Source organism: Tilletiaria anomala, assembly GCF_000711695.1.
Source record: "Tilletiaria anomala UBC 951 chromosome Unknown K437scaffold_25, whole genome shotgun sequence".
NCBI classification, from domain to species: domain Eukaryota; kingdom Fungi; phylum Basidiomycota; class Exobasidiomycetes; order Georgefischeriales; family Tilletiariaceae; genus Tilletiaria; species Tilletiaria anomala.
This window is the reverse complement of record NW_013546997.1, coordinates 155,582-173,403: the sequence shown is the minus strand read 5'-3', so window position 1 is coordinate 173,403 and position 17,822 is coordinate 155,582. Positions and strand designations below refer to the sequence as shown.

The 17,822-nt window shown below is 55.5% G+C and overlaps 6 protein-coding genes across 6 annotated transcripts; 2 read left to right on the top strand and 4 right to left on the bottom strand.

Moving 5' to 3' along the window:
- K437DRAFT_86884 (uncharacterized protein) lies at window positions 1–1,974 on the bottom strand (the record flags this gene model as incomplete). The annotated part of the gene is made up of 2 exons (XM_013388687.1): window positions 591–1,974; window positions 1–516 (listed from the first exon to the last, which is right to left on the bottom strand). Coding segments are annotated over exons 1-2 (1,750 nt in total), but the record flags the coding sequence as incomplete, so codon positions are not given.
- A 1,529-nt stretch (window positions 1,975–3,503) lies between these two features.
- Window positions 3,504–5,622, top strand: K437DRAFT_255593 (SET domain-containing protein). Its single transcript, XM_013388686.1, has 2 exons — window positions 3,504–4,110; window positions 4,195–5,622. Exons 1-2 carry the CDS (start codon window positions 3,612–3,614, stop codon window positions 5,568–5,570), a joined length of 1,875 nt encoding a protein of 624 aa, XP_013244140.1. The 5' UTR covers window positions 3,504–3,611; the 3' UTR covers window positions 5,571–5,622.
- An 807-nt stretch (window positions 5,623–6,429) lies between these two features.
- Window positions 6,430–8,608, bottom strand: K437DRAFT_267663 (uncharacterized protein; the record flags this gene model as incomplete). The annotated part of the gene is made up of 2 exons (XM_013388685.1): window positions 6,430–6,684; window positions 8,603–8,608. 2 exons carry the CDS (start codon window positions 8,606–8,608, stop codon window positions 6,430–6,432), a joined length of 261 nt encoding a protein of 86 aa, XP_013244139.1.
- Window positions 8,609–9,671: 1,063 nt separating this feature from the next.
- Window positions 9,672–11,765, top strand: K437DRAFT_255590 (uncharacterized protein). The gene is made up of 3 exons (XM_013388684.1): window positions 9,672–10,439; window positions 10,520–10,833; window positions 10,929–11,765. The coding sequence occupies exons 1-3, from the start codon at window positions 9,999–10,001 to the stop codon at window positions 11,530–11,532; spliced, it is 1,359 nt and encodes a 452-aa protein (XP_013244138.1). The 5' UTR covers window positions 9,672–9,998; the 3' UTR covers window positions 11,533–11,765.
- Window positions 11,766–14,151: 2,386 nt separating this feature from the next.
- K437DRAFT_86830 (uncharacterized protein) lies at window positions 14,152–15,112 on the bottom strand. The gene is made up of 3 exons (XM_013388683.1): window positions 14,643–15,112; window positions 14,395–14,556; window positions 14,152–14,299 (listed from the first exon to the last, which is right to left on the bottom strand). The coding sequence occupies exons 1-3, from the start codon at window positions 15,018–15,020 to the stop codon at window positions 14,255–14,257; spliced, it is 585 nt and encodes a 194-aa protein (XP_013244137.1). The 5' UTR covers window positions 15,021–15,112; the 3' UTR covers window positions 14,152–14,254.
- A 1,153-nt stretch (window positions 15,113–16,265) lies between these two features.
- On the bottom strand, window positions 16,266–17,575 carry K437DRAFT_255587 (DUF757-domain-containing protein). Its single transcript, XM_013388682.1, has 4 exons — window positions 17,232–17,575; window positions 16,954–17,111; window positions 16,679–16,848; window positions 16,266–16,581 (listed from the first exon to the last, which is right to left on the bottom strand). The coding sequence occupies exons 1-4, from the start codon at window positions 17,372–17,374 to the stop codon at window positions 16,558–16,560; spliced, it is 495 nt and encodes a 164-aa protein (XP_013244136.1). The 5' UTR covers window positions 17,375–17,575; the 3' UTR covers window positions 16,266–16,557.
- Between the last annotated feature and the right edge of the window lie 247 nt (window positions 17,576–17,822).

Here is a 17,822-nt window from a genome sequence, read left to right as displayed (position 1 = left end):
GGCCTTGAGCTTGCCCAAGCAGGCCGCTGAGCGGACTCGTTGAGCCGCCAAGCAAGCTGCTGAGCTGGTTTGTTGAACCGCCAAGTTGGCCTTGACCTTGCCCAAGCAGGCCGCTGAGCGGGCTCGTTGAACCGCCAATCTGGCCTTGGCCGAGCAAACTGGTAAGTTGGCTCGAAGCAGAGCCGAGATTGCCGACGCCTTGAAGGCTGGAAGGTAGGAGGCTCTGAAGCTGCTGCGGCGAGAGTCCCGTGCTTGTAGAGAGGCTGGTGAGGTACTGATTGGCCTGCAGCGAAGTCAGGGCGCTGGTCAAGGCGCTGACCTGCTGCTCGGGCGTCAGACCAGAGAGCGACGACTCGAGCGATCCGAGATACGGGTTGTTCGAAGCGCCTGAGATGGTGGATGACGGGATGCCGCTGCCACTGAGAGTGTCGGACGCGGTGCCGCCGACATTGGCGCTGAGAGCTTGAATTGCGGCCTTCTGTGCGGCACTGAGCCCGGATTGACCGCTCGATCCACCTGGGAAGAGGAAGCGAAAAGTGGATTAATGGCTGGCCCGAATCCGGATCTAGCGCGCCATGAGAATCACTCACCATTTATGCCTTCGAGCTGAGCTAAGGTAGAGGGCGACACGCCCTGCAGCTGTCGTTTGCTGTTATGAATGGGAATGGGGCCGATCGTTGACTGTGGCGCTGGCGGAGAGAAGCCATTTGACCTCAATGCTTGACCACTACTGCTGCTAGTAGCATTCTCAAGCTGCTTGATCTCGGCCTGAAGCTTCGAATCCTCATCTTGGAGCTCAGCAAGTGTTGCATGCTTTCCCTTCTGCGCTTGACCCCTCTGGTGCCATCCGCCGTCCTCGTCGTCACCGTTGTAATCGTGAGGCTGCCTCTTGTTGATGGGAGCGGTGGCCTTGCTGCCGTCCAACTCGTCGTCGGCATCGCAGTCAGAGTCGTTGGCATCGGTTACATGCTTGGTTGCTTTGGTGGCATCTGCATTGTCGCCGTTTGCACCGTTGCTGGAAGGCCCACCGCCGAGGTTGAGACCCAGGAGACGCTTGCGAAGGCCAATGTTGAGGAGGGAGCCGTAGTAGCCCGGATTCGTGTCGCCTTCGATGGGATTGCTGCTAGTTGAGGACTGCTTCGGCTTGTTGCTGCCGGATTTGTGGTTCTTAGATTTGGGGTTGTTCATGATCTTCTTCTTGCCTGTGTCGACTGCGGCACTGCCGTAGTTATTGTTTGCAATCCAAGCATTGACGAGGTAGCCATCTGAGTCATGTGAGTTTACCGGGTAGCCCGTGTTGATGTCAATCAAGTTGCGCTGGACGGACGCGCGGCGCTTCATTGACTCGATCGTGTCGGGGTCAGCAACATTGCCGTCCTGCTCGTCGTCTGCGTCATCGCCCTCGTTGTCACCCGTGGAAGGAGCAGCGGGGGCGGCGGCAGGAGGTGCCGACGCTGGAGCGTGGGAAAGTACGGGGCGCGAGGACTTCTCGTCCTTGCGACGGTGGAAGATGCCGGCGGTGGTAATGGCGTTGTTGCGTTTGCCGAAAGAGCGGGCTACCTTGACAGCAGGCTTGTCCGCAGCCGGACCGCTCGGCAAGACGTCTACGACCTTCTTCCCGGCGATCACGCTCTCCTTTACGGAAGCAACAGGGGCACTGGGGACGGGCGAGCGAATGTGCAAAGCGCCGTCGATGATTTTCTCATCCACATGAATGAGATCATTGCTGTAAGGCTTGGCAGCAGCATGCTGTGTCGACGCAGCGGCAACGGCGCCGGCGGTCGCGACGAGGGCAAGTGAGGAGGTCTGAGCGGTGAACTTCATCGTGATGAGAGCTGTGTTGTGAATGTGAAATAGGTGAGACGATTGGAGAGTGAGCTGTACTTGTAGGTATAGCTGAGCAGGACCGGCTGCTGTTTGCTGATGACCTGATGGAATGCCCGATGAAATTAGTCGATCAACGACGATGGAGTGCGTGCAGCGGGTATCGAGGATGATATGGTGCCAAGTGGGGTTCGCAGGCCTCAGGATCTGATCAACAGATTCTGACTAGATGGACGTGGTAGAGATGTGTTGGCAGAAGTTCCAAAAAGTGACGAGAGGGGTGCCTGCCCCTTTATATATCTTACTTTGTGCGGCCAAGGTCAGTCGTCCGTGTCCTTGCAAGTTGTCGAAGTTGCGAAACAGTCGACTGCACAACGAAGTCACAGACTGGTTGTGTTGAGATGCTTGAGAACCTACCCGTAAGAATGCACATACGGAGAAGCAAGATAAATGGGATGAAAAGGACGGAGCAGATGAAGCAATGCTGATGAGGGGTTGTCGGCACAGAGCATTGAACGATGGTCGACTGAGGAAGGGATGGCACTGCATGGGCATGGTGAACTTCGCCAGGAAGATTTACAGGGAAAACATACGGCTTGCCTTCCAAGGCAGTCGGCACACCTACACGCTCCAAGCAAGTGAGAGACTGATATCGGGGTATGGGATTGGTTGGATGAGGAGTTGAAGGACAGATCACCGGTCGGCTGAGCGGGCGGTCGAAGATTCTGCCGGGGTCCACAGGAGGACGCCTGTCGGTCTGCCGTACAGACCGGCCGGTCCCTCGTCGACCGGTGCTGCGCCTTCTCCAATTCTACTTGAGTGTTTGCAAGCCTATCGCATGCCACCAGTCGTCCAGAGCCCAGCGGCGTGCGAGATAGTCTTTCCAGGGGTAGTGCTAGGACCGTAGAACGAAGCTTCAACTTCCACTTACGGCCAGACCTGGCCAGCCTGGCGCTGTCCTGATACGAAGTCGGATGAAGTGGGAGAAAGGTCAACCCCAAAAAGCCCAGACGACTCCTTAGCTAGCCGACTACAATTGTAGGCAATAAAGCCGAACGGTTCCTCCCGCCAGCACGCAGCCAAGACCATGCAGGGCCATGCCAGCAAGCCGTGACGTGCATGTGGGCCAAGAAAGGGTTTGATGCTGCTATCGCCTTGATACCTCTGTTCACTTGAGAGCAGCTGAGACTCACGGAAGGAACGGTAAGGGTGAGCGGCTCGAGACTCTTCGCTCCCGTGCTCATGGCTTTCGATCGTGCCCTTTTCCCTCGCCACCTCACTGAAAGCATGAAGTACGTACGGCGTGGCTCCAACGGTCAGCGCATGTGATGTCGACATATTGATGACTTGGTTTACACTTGGTTGGTGTCTATCGACGTTGTGGCAGTTGAAAGTCTAAAGTGTGTTAACCAGTCAACTGGTTGATCGCGCGACCTCGGGCGGTTGAACCTGACGTCTCCACAACCGCACAACTCGTCAGCCAGGACTTGGCTCCACACTACGTAGTGAAGACATGTGGCAAAGCCTGAGGCAATCTTTCTTTTTCACCCTGCCCTAGTAAAGAATGAAATACATTTGTCACGCGTCGCGTCTTCCACTCACGCTCACAAAATTTGCGATGAGAGAGTCATCATCGATGAAGAGAGCAACACTGCTTTTTCGTCATCAGCCTGGTTATTGTGATAGTGGAGTTCGGGCTTCGCCACTACCACGTCCTAGCACTCGCCCCCATGGAAGGAGAAGGCAAACGATTGAACGGAGACTCAGCTATATCTTCTACATCCACTATGGACGCAACTGATGCTGCCAAAGCGGCAAAGCACTCTGCCTTCCTTGACTGGTTCACTTCTTCCGGTGGTATGATCGGTGTCGACTCTGCTGACGGCAAGCCGCTTTGGACGCTACACGACTACCGCAAAGATGGCATGGGCACCGGATTGAGGGCACTAGCCGCCATGCCAGAAAACACGCTTCTCTTCAGCCTGCCTCGCTCCATGTTGCTCAACACCCGGAATTGCCCACTACCCTCCCTGGTGCGGCAAGCGGAGCTCGATGAAGGCGACGCGGGAAAGGCAGGCGTGCCAAAGTGGGACCAGCTAGAAAGCAAATGGGCCAGTCTGATCATTTGCATGCTGTGGGAGCGAAGACGTTCCCTTGAAGGCAGAAGTAGCAGCACCGAGGGGCAGACATGGGGTCCGTATTTGGACGTACTTCCTGTGCAGTTTGCGACGCCGATGTTCTGGCCTGCGCAGGACCTGCGCCTTCTCAAGGGTACCTCAATAGAGAGTGGGTTTTTCTTCTTTATGTCGCGTTTCACCGATCAGGAACACCTCGCCGTATTAACGTTTCAATTGTGATGTCCACTGGCAGATAAGATCGGACAGGAAGAGGCAGAAGCCGAGTACAGTTCGTTGATCCTGCCGCTTGTCAACGGCAGACCTGAGCTTTTCCTGCCGAATGCAACCTCTATAGAGTCCGGCCTTGCGCAATTTTACTCGCTTGAATTATTCCACATCATGGGTAGCAGGATCCTCAGCCGGAGCTTCCACGTAGAGCCGTGGAGAGAGGAACACGCGAAAGGAGATGATCTGAATGCTATGGAGACGGACGACGACGAGGAGGAATACAAGGAGGGGGACGAAGCGGAGGAAGAAGACAAACTGGAAGCCGTCGAGGACATTTCCATGGTAGCCATGGCGGACATGCTCAATGCGCGTCCGGGCGATTATCACAATGCAAAACTGTTTTATCGCCCGACTCATCTGGAGATGCGGACGACTCGGGGAGTAAAGCAAGGGGAGCAACTATACAACACCTATGCAGACCCGCCGAATAGCGATTTGCTCCGACGGTACGGCCACGTTGACACCAACGCTGCTCCCGACGACACAGATGGCACAGACGAGCTGGACAATCCGAACGACAATGTTGAGCTACATTGGGACCTTGTAGCAGAAGCTGCCATGCGGTTGAAGGTAGACGCTTTACAGGGCAACGCTCCCGATGCCTCATTACTGACACGTCTCAAGTCGCGCATCAACCGCTACGAGTCCGAGGGGCTGATGCCAGACGAGTGCATGGTTTTGTCGTATATCCCACCACTTTCGGCAGCGTTCTCGGACAGGGAGAGCATGCTCGCCTTTCTCGATGACGAGGATGGAGAGTATGGCATGGCTGAATTCTGCACCGCATGCCGGCTCATGTGGGTGGACGACACGACGTACGAGAAGTACGAGGCACGTGGGGAGGAGATGGAGGCGGAGTGGAAGACGATCTTGAAGGACAAGTCATCGCGAACTACCGGGGGCACACAGGGAGGGGTATCGGAAGGCCAAGCGAATGCCGACACGGCCGCGAGCGAGGCAACACTCCGGATTCTCTGTGCGCGTCTCGCGCTGGAAGCCGTAACCCTCCGCCTTGCGCAGTATGAGACGACGCTGGAGCAAGACGAGGACGCCTACCGGTCCTTGCCTCACTCGTTGCCGCACAATGACGAGGACTTCGAACCCGCCAAGGCTGCAGAGCGATCTGCACTGCTCAATCGACGAAATGCTCTCGTCGTGCGGGTCGGCGAGAAGCGGATCCTCTCGCGCTTGCAAGTAATTTTGCAGGCGGCTGTGGACAAGTACAACGAGAACACTGGCGGCGACGGCGGTGCTGATGCCTCCGGCGCTAGCAGCGGGGGGCAAAAGCGAAGAGCTGAACAGGATGGAGATGGGAAAGTGATCAAGAAAGGGAAGATCTGAGCGCACAACCCCCGGGATACCGTCCTTGTAGACTCGCATCCTATATGACAATCCCGAATCTCATTCAATCGGAATTTTGACTTCTACAGACTTGCGCTTGCACGGCGCTGTGCTGACTCATCCACCTCAATCGCGAGACACGGCAAAGTAACGAGCTAGCAGGGAAAACATGGGATGGGGGAAGTAGAATTCGGAAGGAACAAACATTGATACCACAGAGTACGTAGTGGAGGAGGGAATCGGTGCATGTGTAATTGTGCGTGTGCTCGTCCGCTCTGGGGGAGCGTTTATTTGATCAGGCGGGAGCGTTCTGGCACGGGGACGAATTGTGGCGGGGTGGAGGTGCGCAGCAAGGTAAAGCGAATCGAAGTGTCCTTTCGATGTATATTCGTGCGTGTAATGCGGAGGTGTGGGCGAAGCGATAGGCGTGGATGTTGATTTGGGAGATGGGGGCTGTCGGTTGCGAGTGCGTCGGGTACGATGCAGATGTTCGATCAAAGATCGCGGTCCGAGTTGGCAAATGCAAGTGGGACGTAGGAAGCCCCTGATTACATCAGCGGTTCCAGCCAAAGGAGGGTGCGAGACGGCAGGCCAAAATGTAGAGACGAGACAGGTAGAAAGCGCGTGTGAGAGGGGAAAGGGTATGAAACGTTCGCCTTTGGGGCGATGCGAAATTCCAGGTCGAGAAGATACATCGTCCGTTTTCCCATCATTCAGTGGCCTGTCCTGAGTTCAAACAAGTATCCCGACCTGCGCCTGCGGCGCTGCTCCTGCTAGTCCGCTGCTAGCTTCGAATCCGGGACGGTGCAAGATGCCAAGTCATATCGCGAGTACGAGCGCGACCGCGTGCACAGCGCATTTATCCTTGGCGCGCCTTGTTCTGCGCCTCGGCCTGCTTGATCCTTGCCTCAAGCGTAGTAGATTGGTGCAGTTGGCTAGCGGTCAGGCGCTCACGCTCGCCTGCACGGTCTGCGAGCCTGTCCGAGTAGCGCATCCCGTCGGCAACACTGCCTTGGTACGACGAGGTGGTGCGTTGCAGGTCTCCGCCACCGCTGCGGTTCGTGTCAGTTCGCTTGATCTTCTTGTCCGAAGAGGGGGAGGACATGCAGGATCCCTGGAAGAGCGGAAAGTAAGGCGATGCATGGTGGGTGAGCATAGGGTTCTCGAAGACGGAGCACGTCGACCAATGCGATGCATATGCAAGACGGCAACGGCGGGGTCAACAGCTCGTAGATCTGCTTGGGTTGCAAAAGCCAGCACGAATGCTGGCCCAGAGCCCAATAGCTTCCAGACGTGCTCATCGAAGATCATAGGCAGCTCCAAGCTGCTACTCGAAGATACAACTCCACCTGCCTGAATCGAGAACCGCACAGCCAGCGAGAAGCAAAGAATGCATCTTAGCTCACTGTGTTTTGCTACGCTGACCTGCGCGGCGCTGTGCACCGACTGCCCAGCTCCCTTCGGTCCAGTTGGTTGCGAAGGGGTTGGGCAGCAGTGGGTCCGGCCCTGGCCGGCATCAAGAAGAGTGGATGAACCTGTGGTTTGCTTCCACGGCTTTTGGCGAGTTGAGCTACACAGTCGTCGTGTATGCTCTTCGCTTCAATCTCGAGCCCGTTCGGAAGCTCTCCAACCCCAAGGTTTACGGTAGAGATGGGCTTTGATGAAGGGTCGATGACCCTCAAGGGCTGCGAAAATCTGACATGCCCCCCCCTTTTTGGCCGTATGACATGTGATATCCGCCCACAGCTCCACAGTCACGCCGACAAATGACCAACGATCAAGCACACTTACCATGTTGGCTATGCGGTTGCGGTTGCGTGTGCGTTGAGAGAGTTATTTGTGAGTTGTGTCTGCGTAGGTGGTCAAGAAAGACAAAGCTTTTGGATGTTTTGAGGAGGTGAATATAAAGATAGAGGTGCAAAAGCTCGATCTGCTGGAATGGAATGGGGTGTCCATAGCATAGCTGCTGCTCTCTCCCCTATATAACGCAAACTGCCACGGAGGCCTGGCTGGCTGGCCGTGTTGCCTGGCGTCTCAGTGTGGCTGCTGGCTGGGCCCGCAGCGACAAAGTCATCCCGCACCCAGACGGGAACCGGAAGGCGAAGGACCGGTCTCACACACAAACGGCAGCCGAGCGAGAATGCATTGTGGGCACAGCCGCACAGTGCCTCTCTGCTGCTGCATTCTAGAAGGGCTACATAACCAGAACGCACTCACCACTAAAACAGGATGTCTGACGCACTGTGACGCGCTGTGACGGCAAAGAGAGCACGGGCCGTCCAAAGTGCACAGCCGCCAGCGCTCTGGTGTGACGCTGGTCCGTCGACCATATGTGAACGTATCCAAAAGTCAAACACGGGCGCTGTGCGTGTTGAGACTCAGCGGCCCAGCACCGCGCCAATGGCCCATGTCCAAGCATTGTCCAAGCGCGGAGACGAGCATCCCAGCAGTGACCCAGCCCAATCCAGTTGAAATTGATGAGCTACACGTCATCACACGGACGCCGTCAGGCGCGTAGCGACTGCGCGACTCTCGTTTCTGTCGAGTCACGTTCTCCCTCTTCACAGCCTTTTTAGTTTCTAAGACCGGTTCGAACTCCAATCACATGGACCCCACGCTGTTCTCCACTCTGGTCGGCGTTGCGGAGCTGACCGGCAAATACCTTGATACCCAAGCCGCGCCACGCCGGATTTGGTGAGGGGCATGCCAGCCGGCCTTCAAGAATTCGGGGGTCTGTCTGCCTTGACCTTCGTTGCCTTATACCTGTCCGTCCATCTTCACTCCCACCGTTTCTCGCCCCTACACCAGTTTCACTTGCATGTGCTTGGCAAAGCCCCTATGCTCATCATGTCCAGCGATTCGCCAGCCAATATTTTCCGACCACGCACTGCACCGCTTCTATGCTTCAAGATCATCGCGAGTCGCGTAGGTCGTCCGCTGTCTTTTTTACATGAGCATGAATCAGCGGATGCGGGGACTATTATCTTGCAGGGCTTGGTACCGCAAATCTCCCAGCAACCGCCACGTCCGACGTCCATGATGATGAAAGTAGAATCCAACCCCCGCGGGGGAGCAGCGGCTGCTTCGTCCGCGCAATGCACGAGTTTTGTGAAAGTGTCGAATATAGAAGGCGTACAGGCGAAGCCGAAGCCGGACAATACTTGTGTGCGCGCCTTTGCCATCCAGATGAAGGCCGGGACGTGGCACGAGGAGGCAACAGCGGAGGGCAGCGTCACGAACATCGTTCATTATACCGTTTGTGGGCCTACCACTTTCTGGTTGTGATCAACATCTTCGCAGAGCTCATCCAATGGTTGAACGATCAGTGAAGCGTCATGCACACTTTTATCTCACATCTGGATGTGAGCGCGAACCAAGGATGTCATCGTTTGAAGTGTTGGGAATTGCCTCATAAAGGTTCACTACCCAAGCTCGTTGTTAGCTGCGTCATTGCCGCTGTAAATTACTGTGGACAATGAACGCCAAAGGGAAGACCTCTGTAATCGTCTGAGCTAGCGAGGGATCAACGTATTCACACGTTCAAACGCTCTGCATACAGCAGGGACTCCACAACGAGAATCCAAGGGCGGAATGGGACCTAGTTGCGATATCTTTCTTCGCAAGGGTTGCCTCTTGTACGACTCCGTCGACGCAAGTGATCTAAAGCTGCATTGGACGCTCCGGCCCCGGCTTGGCTTTGCACCGACGCACCTGCATCCAGCTGCCAACCCTTTGGCATCTCGGTTACGGCTTCTACGATCTGACGTTGCATGGGCCGTGACAAAGCCTGCCGCTCAGTTGTTGCAAAGCGTAAGATGTTCGTGCGAAGAGTTTCCTGACCTCTTTGATATGGGACCGGAGTCTTAGACTCTGCCTTGGACTTTTCTCGTGATTCTCGATTGAACACGCGCCGACAAGACTAGAGTCTGGGGGATTACAACGAAAAGATCGCATACATAAGCAGCCCCCTTTCACTACTGCCACCGCGGTGACGCTCATTTTACGGGTGCGCACGTTCCACCTGCCAGATGCAATTCATCGGGGGATAAATCAATTTTAAATTTTAGCTGCAGAAGCTCAGGCCCGATTGCTATGGCGATTGTCTCAACGAGTCGATAGGGCAACAAGGAGAATAGACTGTCATTTTGAATACATAAGTCACTAGCCTCTCCCCCTCTCTTTCCTGCTGTGAAGGGTTAAACGCAAACACTATTTCTTCGTGTCCTCTGTCTCCCCCGAGTCGTTGGTCTTCACCTCGTCGAAGGGACAGATTCCTCTCAGCATGGCACCGCTGGCGCTCACGCGCGCCGTGTACGCGCTTCTGCCACTGGCCAGCATCGCAGTGGCTGCATTCGTCTTCCACGAGTCGATTCTCAGAGGCCATGTGGTAAGTTCCCATGACCTGAGGATTGCCGGATGGCAGTGTCCATGGTTGTTGAGCAGGCACTGAGCGTAGATGTCTTCCCCCCGCTACCTTGGGTCCTGCGCGCGCTGGAACTCCAGGCAGAAGCATTCCAAAAACAGCAAGCCTTTTGCAGTGTGCCTGGGCGTCAACGTCTGCCAAGCGACTTGACGCGCAACCTCATCCCTCCTCTGGACAACTTCCTCTGCCTCGTCATTCCTGCCGCAAGAGCAGCAGTAGCGTCCGAGACGCGTCTCGGCTTTCAGTCGTTGGGATATGCGGTCATCATACCCTTGTTCTATCGCCTCAGTCAACTAGCCATTAGCCCAAATTTCAGCAACTTCGTCTTTGTCGGCGGTGTCCTACCCCTCGTTTCCATCTTTCTAACACCCGTGCTGGGACCGGGCGTCGTTGCGGCTGGCATCATCGTGCCGCTGTATACGCTAGGCATGGCTCTGCAGCTAAGGGTGAGTGATCCGGCAAGATTTGGAGTACCTTTCTTGGATTCAGACCGACAAAAACAATGTCCTCGCTCCCTGCACCACAGAACAAGATCGCGGACGTCAACCCGCTGCCTGTTACGCCTTCCGCTATCTACAGCGTCAACATCTGCACCTTGTCTCTCGTCTTCCTTATCTTCCTTGTCTACTCCCTCGACCCGACGTGGGCCACTGACTCTGGCCGCTCCAACTGGCTTGCAGCAGCCATTTTATTCTCCCTCTGGCCTTTGTACACGGGCTTCACGGTGTCGCGCGCCGCCTTCTCGCGCAATGCTCCTGCCGACGAGCAGCAGGCGAGAGCCATGATCAGGGAAGTTGACGCTGATACTATCAGTTACGGCTTTGAACGTATTTGGGGGTAGTGAGTGATTCCGGAGACTCGCACGTAGTGCCCTTTGATCTCCCTTTTTGACGCTGATCATGCGTCTCTCATGGGTGGCTCGCATAACTTCACAGCTACCGACGGCTCGCTCTCGTCGGCCTCGGACTCTGGTACTTTGGCCTGATTAGGATGTACATGCTCCTCTCGGACCTGCACTCACAGACGTCCATGTTCGAGTCGCTCCGATCCGGCCAATTCTACTCCGTCATCCGATCAGGCAAGGCGCGCATAACTGGTAAACAAGTCATCGGACAGGAAGAATACAGCATGGCGCTCAACGTCGCCGCGCTCATCTTCAGCGCATTTGTGATTTTGCTCATCGAGCGCCTGAGCATCCGCAGCGTATCCGTTCCGTCCTCTTCGATTCCTGCTAAGCGTGGAGCAAAGGCAGGTGGCGCCAGCGCACCTGCAGAGCCAGAGGCGGAGGCGGCGGGTGTCGCGATCCACCCGCTGACCGGTGCACCGCGCTCGGCGCTCGACACGGAATGTCAGCGCGCTATTGCAGGCGCACCAGCCGGGTTACCAGCAGCTGAGATCGGCTGGGGCATCCTCGCCAGCTGCCTACTGGGCGGGCCAGGCTTTGGGCTCCTGCTCTGGTGGTCCCGGGGCGAGGAGGAGATGGGCTGGAAGGCGAGACGCGCTTGGAGGCAAGTCGTTGCTGTCGAAGGCAAGGAGTGAGGGCTGCATCCGAAATGTTATACGATCTTGGCGTAAGGACGGGTGTGACGTGCGCGTGCGGCACCATGCTCGCGCTCCCACTTCGCAATGCCAAGGGCGTGAGGCTGAGTGGAAGCATAAAACCAATCACGTGCAAATGAATTCGATACCATGCATGCATTGAAGGACGATGAATGTGGTGCAAGTTAGCGGGACAAGCGCAAGTAGATAGATCATGCACGATTGGTTGTCGAATAGTCCCAAAGCTATGTGCGATGCACCCTGGAGGATGCTTGCTAATGCTGCGTTCGCGCGCAAGGCCGAAGCGAGTTGGGATCAAGTCCCCGAGCCACCTCTCCCTGAATCGTCTTCGTAGCAAAGGGGGTTTCCACACTCGCACCTTGCAACTGAGCTGCCGCCCTCCGATCCGTCTTCATCATGATGGTGGTCGAGAGGACGCGGCGACGTGGATGGATGCGTGGAGGGCTTGCCCATTGCGGCACGATGCGCCCTTGCCTGAGCGCGCTTGCGCGTTGCAGCTATCTTCTTGCGATTCTTGATCGCTCGAAGCATCAGCGGGGGTTCGCCGTATAGCAGCTCGTAGTCGCAGAACAGGCATACCCATTCATCTGGGAAGAGCGGGTTCGATGTCGATGGATGATCCAAACAGCCTGCTGGTACGCCGCTCGCGTTAACACTCCCGCGTTGATGACGAGGCGGCTCTGATGGTGTGCGGGACGGCACATAGTTGCTCTTGTGATGAACATTGTTCATGTTCGCCTTCTTGCGACGCGACACCTTTGACCCATTCTGCACTAGAGGCGGAGATTGTGTCTGAGGATTCATGGGCGACCCGGCGTCGAGACGGGACTGTGCGGAGCCTCCGGGCTGGAAGAATGCAGGGTCCTGATAGCTCGGTGCAGACACAGGTAACGGCATGGGGGCTCCACTTGTTGCCTCTGGAGCGAGAGTCGACACAGGGGAGAAGCTGGCCTGCTGCGCTTTCGATGGTGCCACAGGTAGAGGTACAATCGATAATGCGTTGCCAGCCGGTGTGTCCGCCGAGTAATGTAAAGCCCCCATGTTGGGTGACGTGAGCTGCAACGAATCCTCGACCGAAAGCAGTGGAGCAAGCTTCGAAGCTGTCGCAGAAATTGTCTTTGCAAGGTTCGAGGTGACCGTCTCGGCTGCCGGATTGACAAAGCTTTTGTTCCACTGTGCCTGGGCGCCAGTGACACTGCGCATGTACTGCTCCGGCAGGGCTGCTCTTGCAGCTGCCAGTGCAGCGGCAGCGCTAGCAGCAGCATTCGGGTCGCCCGCATCGATTCTGGCAAGTGCATCGGTAGCAGCGGCGACGGCATCATCGATGGGTCGCAATGATTCGGACAAGGTGGATTGCATATTGTCGATCTCTTTGCGCATGGTGACCAGTCTCGTTGTGCTCTCCGATTGACAACTGTATTCGAATTTAGATAGGCTAGGGACGGAAACAATTGTGTGAATGGATGGTGATGTACTTGGCTTCTCATCTCGCGCTTGATTGTCTGCGCTAGATGATTTGGCGTCGCCCTCATCCTCATCCTTCGGCTTGTCTTTGCATTTGTTCTCGGAACCCTGTTGACCCTGCAGCCGGACCTTGATCTCCGCAAGGGTCATCTTCTTTGTCCCACCAGATTTGCCAAAGGCTTGCGCTTTCTTCTCTGCCTTGCTCGTGCGCTTTTTGCGGGCAGCGGCTGCGACAGCAGCGGCAGACGCCTCCTCTTTCTCCTTTTCCAAGCGCTCAGCTTCTTCCTGCTCTCTTGCTTTTGCTCTTGCCCGCACAGCCCTGAACGCTCGGAATTTGATCTTGACGAAGTTTCGGAGATTGAGGCGCTGCATTGCCGAGTGCGGCATGCGAGCAGATGGATAGACGATACGCAGCTCATCTTCATCGTCAATGTCAGCCTCGTCGCCCTGCACTTCGGATGCGACAGGAGCTCTTCGCTCAACGTCTTGGGCGGCAGCGCTGCCGCCATGGTAGTAGCCATGAACAGAATCTTTAATATTGGTAGAGCCACTAATTGCGTCGTTGTCCATGCCGTGTCTTGCACTCTTACGTTTCTTGTTGTTCCCGCCGGTGCTGTAAGCACCGTCGTCTCTACAATCGCAGTCGTCCTCGCCGCAACTATCTCCTGCGTTGTCTAGCTCATGTTCACACTGGTCTGCCTGGTGATGATGATACCGTGAACTCGGAGCAGCTGACGAGTCTCCATCAGCCAAGGAGCTTTGCCGAGCGTCGAGGCGAACCATTCCAACGTGCGTGCGCTCCACCGCTTCTTGCAGCTCGGTGATCGCCGAGAAGGTTGGTGCCGACATGCGGGTAATCATGCGAGCGTGAAAAAGCGGATCTGTCATAGGATTCGTCCGCATTGCCTCGGGTATGTCAAATCTGAATGTCGCTATCCCATCTTCCTTGCCCACTGAAGCTGCATCCCCAGCGGCTGGCGCTTCCTCATCTGCCTTCATACCCACACTAATGCGAGCCTCTGAGGCGGCCATCGCCGGTACAAGAGCCTGCGTGAGCTCCGCCAGAAGCGCTTGCGGGTCCTTGGGGAGGGGCGATGTCTGGGCTTTCGGCGAGAGCGACTTCGCTGGACTCGACCTGGACAACGAGCGACCGCTAACGCCTTCAGTGAAAATTTCCCCTTCGGTCTCAGAATTTGGCAAGGAGGTAGACTCTTGATCGGAATCTCGATGCCCGGAGCTAGACCGGCACGCACTGCTTGCGCTCGTAGTGCTTCCCCTCGTACTGATCGTTCCAACAGAGTCAGGGTTACCAAGCTTCTTGTTGACAAGCATGCCCGCCACCTTGTGACGGGCCGTCAGCAGGCTAGATGAGCTTACTCGCAAGTCTTGGATCAAGTTTGGAAGGTCGCCGAGTGTTTCTCCTGACCCCCGCGAAGCGTGCACCCTCCTTTCGACAAGGCCAAGTGGCACATCTTCAGCATCTCGATTGATCGATGGAGGCGAGCCGAGGTGGCCCGCTAGAGATCGACGTGGGAGCTCCTGCAACGGCCAAGCGGGTTCAATTTCCGCTTCAGCCAAATGAGAGCTGCAGGCACACTCTAGGATAGACTTGATTTACGCCTCACCTTGATCATTCTCTTCGACTTGTCGACAGCCCAGTCAAACTGACCGTCAAGCTCATGCCCATACTGATTCAATCGGATCGTACGCCCCGCCGGAGATGGGTGCGAATGTGTACCTTCGGCTGGCAAAAATTCCCCTGCTGAGGAGATGTTCGAGGCGTGCAGATCTTCACCTTGCCCTCGCTCGCTACTGCAGTGCTCCTGATATATCGGAATGTAATCTGTTTTTCGTGGCTCGCTTGCGGTTCGATGAGCCGGATTTGAGAGCTGTTCAGATTCGCCTTGCTGGCGAAGGTCGTCTTTGATGCCAGATTTTACGCTCGATGCCCCTGCTGACCGATTGCGCTGTCCAGCTCTGTTCGCAAAAGACGACGCTGGCATCTCGTGAGCTGCGCTGCGCGAGTACGATGACAGGCAGTGGCCAGCAACGCTCTTCTTTGCAATCGGGGAAGAGATATGCCTTCTGGCCTACGGGCGATGGCCAGTCATCGCTTTCGGGTGCACAATTTTGACAACGTAGGAAATCCACTTCGACGTAAGCTCGTTTCGATCGGCGAAGGCCGTCTTCAAATAATAAGAGTACGATGGACTGACTGCGTATTAAGGATTCCGGCCGCAGGACTGCAAAGACCAACAAAGCTGTTGCTGCCAATAGGCATGATGTACCTATGCACTACAGCCTCTGATGTGTCTCCTCGCTTCACAAATCACAGCTTCAGAAGTCACTCTACTGGCGTATGCCCGCACCCCATGTAAAACCCCGCTGACCACAGCCTGCCGCTGACAAAAGAAACCCTGTGTGGCTGCATTGATGATTGGAACTCCCAATTCAAGTTTAGATTGAAGCAATTCGGTGCAAGCGTCCTCAACTGATCCTCCAGCTACAAACAAAAAAATAACCCTGGCGGCTAGTCTGGCTGACAGCGCGAACCTAGTGACAATTAGTTCGGCAGCCCCAGTTTGCCTTGTGAGACTGGCTGTCTTGCAGCGCGCAGGTGTGCAGGGAGGACCTTTACTAGTTTAGAGGTGGTCTGGTTTTGGTGGCTGGGTTCTGGAAGACTTATCGAGAGTGCAGCACCATCAGCCGTCAGTGTATCAGCCCGTCCATGCATTCGTGTTAACACCCGCCGTACCGTTGCAGCACTGAGGTCTCTCTCTGGTCAAGCGGAAAGCCCGAGTATTGACCAGCGGCGCCGACTTCGCGGTTTCAGCATGGGTGAGCGTGCCTGCAGTGGGGTGCATTGTTCAGCAGAGGACGCGACAAGAGTGGCTTTAGACTTTTTATGTATTCGACAAATTGAGCACAGATTGAGCTATACTTCCAGCGATGCCACCTGAGGCACAAGCCCAGCACATCGAGGGTGACAAGTGGGGTTGGAGGCACTCACAGTGGAGCGAGCCGAGCCAAAACCCGGCGATAGACTAGACTGGTTTTGATGGCAAGGTTGGATCGACTCACCCAAGCACACATGACAGAACACATTCACAACCCGCAGCGCTTGCTGCCTTGTTCGTTCTCATGCTCCCTGTCCACTTCTGGTGTAAACGTATCTTCATAATGATGCACCCATGAGCTTGTCATGCCGGCTCGAATATACTACCTTTATGTTCGCAGACTCTGCTTGCAACCGAATGCGGCATGTGGATTGCGGCGGTGCTCTGTGAGTCGTATACATCTGGCCTCCCTCTTGGGTTGCAAGAAATTACTAATAGGCACTAGGCCGGGTGTGCCTCTTTGTAAGTTGAGCGTACATGTATACTTCGACTTCAGCCAAGCAACGGAGAGTGCGTTTCTCTTTCTAGAGCGAGCAGTTGTTCCGACGTAACAGCAAATCAGGCGTACCTGCTTTCCGAGCACCCGGTTGCTTCTGAAGTTCACAGATTATGTGCCCCCGCTTTGTTTAGCAGGTAGTGTCCTTCACTTTTTCCCTTTTCCCTTTTGCTGCAACAGAAGGAGAACCATGCAAACATGGGGGAAAGTCAGCTGACTCTACGAGACTTGCTCGGCTTGTTATGAATCACACAAGCAGACAACTGACCTTTGCCTTCTCCGCCTGCTCCTTGTCCCAGATCCAGTCGTTCAGTCCTCGCCTGCATCGCGCAATCTCGAAGCAGTAGAATTGAAGACGCAAGACAAATATGGTGTTGTTTTGCGTGTACTCGTCAGAGGAGTCCGTACGGATGAGCGTGCCTTGATTGAAGTCGGCAACTTTGGGCATGCACACCAGTGTCCAATCCGAAGTATACGTCAGTGACTTTACAGTTAGACATGCGGCAAGCTCATGGAATGGCTCGTGCTGCTTTGGCGACTCACCCTTTCCCTCGTACCTTTCCGAGAACTTCCTCCAGCGCTCTTTACCTTTTGCCGATTTCATCTCATCTTCGTCAATCTTCTGCACGCTCTTCGGCCTGCTTTCCTCGGAGTACTCGGGAAACGACTGCGTGAAGTCGGTGTAGATCTCATCGTCAAGCCTTCAATGGTCCAAGAGGAATAGAGAAGAAGGCAGAGACTAGCATGTAAGACTCCAGAGAGCAGGTTCTAGTGCTGTGATAGTCGTGCTCAAGTTTGTTTGCGAGAACAAAAACACTTACTTGGTAAGCTTGAGAGTACTTGGCTTGATCTTCTCGAGTAGGTTCCAGTACGTCTGGGCATGCTCAACACACTTGACGGCCATCTGCTTCTCGATCTCTGGCAAGTTCTGCGCCTGGTTGGCATCAAAGGTACCCAGCGACATGATGGACAAGTAGCCGATGACCTTTGCGAAGGACCTGGTAAAGGACGTGAGGTGCAAGGTGCACGGTCGGATGCGTTCACCCCGGCGACTGTGATTTGATATCCTACTCTGTTCTGCAGGCTGCTCGAAGCAAAGGGTAGGACAATTGAAGCGGATCGAACTCAGACTGCTACCCAATGGTGTAGCAAGAAAAGAAGGGGGAAGCCTCGAGGAGAGCCAGTCGCATCTTCCATCGACTCGCCCACATTGAGACCACACATCGATATGCTCTCCACCCCCGACCACGCGCCTTCAGGAGCAATGTATTCTGTTCGAAGGGAACGTTGGCTGTCGTGCCTGGTGGGCCAGGGTGCAGGAGCAACCAACCCTAATTATGGCTTCGAACGTGCCCGCACCAAAGTCAAGAAAGCTCACACCATAACCCCGCCTGCCAAAGAAAGTCAGTGTC